General features: G+C 29.4%; 1 protein-coding gene across 1 annotated transcript in view; it reads right to left on the bottom strand.

Annotated features, from left to right (window-relative positions):
• Positions 1 to 66: 66 nt before the first annotated feature.
• Positions 67 to 2,932, bottom strand: part of LOC104995534 (ribosomal protein S6 kinase alpha-6) — a gene marked incomplete at its 5' end in the record, with an annotated part of 27,276 nt that continues 24,410 nt past the window's right edge. Inside the window, 3 exons of the mRNA XM_010849436.1 lie at positions 67 to 888; positions 1,980 to 2,069; positions 2,629 to 2,751. Coding sequence (XP_010847738.1) covers positions 652 to 888; positions 1,980 to 2,069; positions 2,629 to 2,751 — 450 coding nt within the window. The remainder of the gene's footprint in view (positions 889 to 1,979; positions 2,070 to 2,628; positions 2,752 to 2,932) is intronic.

Raw genomic sequence — 2,932 nt, forward strand, 5'->3', positions numbered from 1 at the left:
AAAGTGTTGAAAATGTATTCTATAAAGCCATAGTGAAAAATGAATACCGGCCCATGTAGAATGTTCACTAAGCCAATTCTGAGTTGCTCATTTTTTTTAGTTTATATTAAGTGGGTATGTGTCCACTACTACAACTGATTCAAACTTAAAATTTTAAATTCTTTGTGACTTTGTTTCCTTGGGTAGCTATATATATAATAGAATTGACCTTTTTTGGTAATCCAATTAATTTGTTTTATGAAAATATAGGAAACAAAATAACAGACCTGCCCTTTCAATAGAAATTTTAATGTATTAATACTTCAAGTGTTTAGAATCAAAATTTCTTACTGTATTGGGGAAGGGGTTGCTAACAATCAAAATAAACAGTTCTGCCAGAACTTTATGTGCTAGCCATAGTATAATTTGCTTATTTGTCTGTGTTTCACTTTCAAGTCTGATGAGGTTTAATAAATTAAAAGTCAAGGTTAGATATTTATATAATTCAAACCACTTTAAAATTAATATGCTATTAAATTGGTGCTAACAGGTAGAGAGAATAAAATTTATAATAAGGTATTACCCAATTTCCTCAACTTATAACCTTCACTACATAATGAATTTTATTAGTCTATTCCATATAAAAATATGTGATAGAAAAAGTAATTCATTTTAGGTATCATTTTCTATATATAATTTTATGAAGATATAAGTCCCAGACTTAAAAGGAAGAATATAACTACAACTTACTCCTTGACAATGAAGATAGTCAACTGTCTTAGTTATTATAAACAGTACATCACAAGCTTCCCGTTCTGAAAAACATTTTTGTTTCAGAATACGGTCAAGTAGCTCTCCTCCTTTCATCAAATCCGTAACAAGGTAAACATATCTACCATCATCATAAACCTAAAAAAAGAACATATTTTTAAAATGTTATTATTTAATTCTGAAAAGTGTTCAATTATATTTACTTTGATTTTCGAATGAACCTCTAGTGTTAAAAATACACTATTCCTTTAGTATTAATATAGTACAGACCCTACTGAAGATTAAACTGGCTAAACAGACTCAACACCATTCTGTGAGACCATGTGAAACACATAATTTTATTAACTTTTGAAGATATCTGTTATACTTCATCAAGGAGTATAAGTGGAAAAATAGAACTCTGTGACTCTCAAACAGCACCTATGACATTTCTGACTATATTATAGCCACTTTCTTTCCTTAATAATAGTAAGCTTCCTTCTGGCAGTAAGTATGTTGTTTTTTAATATCCTCCTCACATTCTACTATCTGACCTGGCAACTTAAATATTTGTTGAATTCAAATGTTGTATCAAGGAGAACAAATAAATATGTATACCCTTTTACTCAAGGCACGTGATATCTACATCTACACACATAAACACATACATGTAGACATATATCTATCTATATACACACATAACATATATTTATATATATATATGTATAAAGTACTATTTAAGGATTACAAGTAAAAATGTATATCATATTATCTGAAACAAACTGATCAAGGAGATGGTTTGTCAGTATTCCGTAACATCTATTAATATGAGTTCACTTTAAAAAAAACTACAGAATAATATTTCACACAAGCAACAATCCACAGTGCTACAGCCAACTGCTGTACAATCAAGGAAATAAAATCTCCAAGAATTTGGCACATTCCTAATCTCTTCTATCTTGTATATTTATAGTACTAGAGAATAAGTGCTGCTGGTGATGTTGTCAACTAGTTAACCAGTTAGAATATATTCAAGTAATCATGACACTCTCATTTGCCAACCATCATAGTTCCTTTCTGATATTCTACAAGGAGGGTAAGAGTGCAGAATCATAGGGATAAAAGAACTGAAGTGGCAAATTTAAGAGTCTTAATATTTTATGGCATGAAAGTAAAGATACCATGGATATGGAAAGTTCAAAGTCATAACTTCATTAGCTTAGCAGATACATAGATTTTTAAATACCTACATCCTTTAAAGTGATAATGTTGGGGTGTTGTCCATAGCGCATTAAAATTTCAATTTCTTCTGAAGGGTCTCTCTTAATTTTGTCAATGATCTAAGAAACAAGAAAAATCACAGAGGAAAATTATTTTCTTTGTCTAAAAATGAATGACATGATTTCAACTTGGTTGTATTTTCAAGCAACTAATAAAACTCAAGAGTGATGTTTACCTCACATTATTTTAATATTTAAAAATTTCCTATAACTGAAACTTAATTAAAAAACAACATAGTACTTTTCTCAACATTATATTCCATCTAACTGAAAATATACTAACTGATAATTTGATCGAAATATGACAGTAATTGTCACAATTGCTCAATCTTAGCATACTGTGTTACAATAAAATTATTCAAAAGCAAGACATTCAAAAAACATATTGCTTCTCCTAAATAACATCTTTTTTACTGAATAAAGTAAAGTGTTGGTAAGAAATTCAAAATGAAATTATTAAGTCAAGAGTTTTACTTCATCATTTTATCTTTGCTTTCTCCATTTGCTCCACTGAAAAACTGTCAGTTGGCAATTTAACTCACACTTTACATAATTACAATTACATATTAACTTAACTTAATATGTCAAACAAAAAAAATGTTAGCCTCAGAGACAATACCTTCACTGCAAATTCCATGTTGGTAGTGGTGTGTATGCATCGCTTGCAAACAGAATAGGAGCCAACACCAATATCCTCTTTCAATTCATACACTTCACCAAACTGTGCAGCATTTCCATTTACCTGTTTTTGTTAAAAAGTAAAATACAAAACAATATGGTTTCACATTTTTTGTCTTTTCTCCTAAGTATATGTTCATCTTAAATCTTTAAAAAATCAAGAGTAAGTCTAGAGAAATTTTATCAGTATTTATAAATGGCTTACACAGGTTCTAGGTGATCTGAGCATACAGATTCCGAAGGCT

This window comes from Bison bison, unplaced genomic scaffold (assembly GCF_000754665.1).
Source record: "Bison bison bison isolate TAMUID 2011002044 unplaced genomic scaffold, Bison_UMD1.0 scf7180017850858, whole genome shotgun sequence".
NCBI lineage: Eukaryota > Metazoa > Chordata > Mammalia > Artiodactyla > Bovidae > Bison > Bison bison.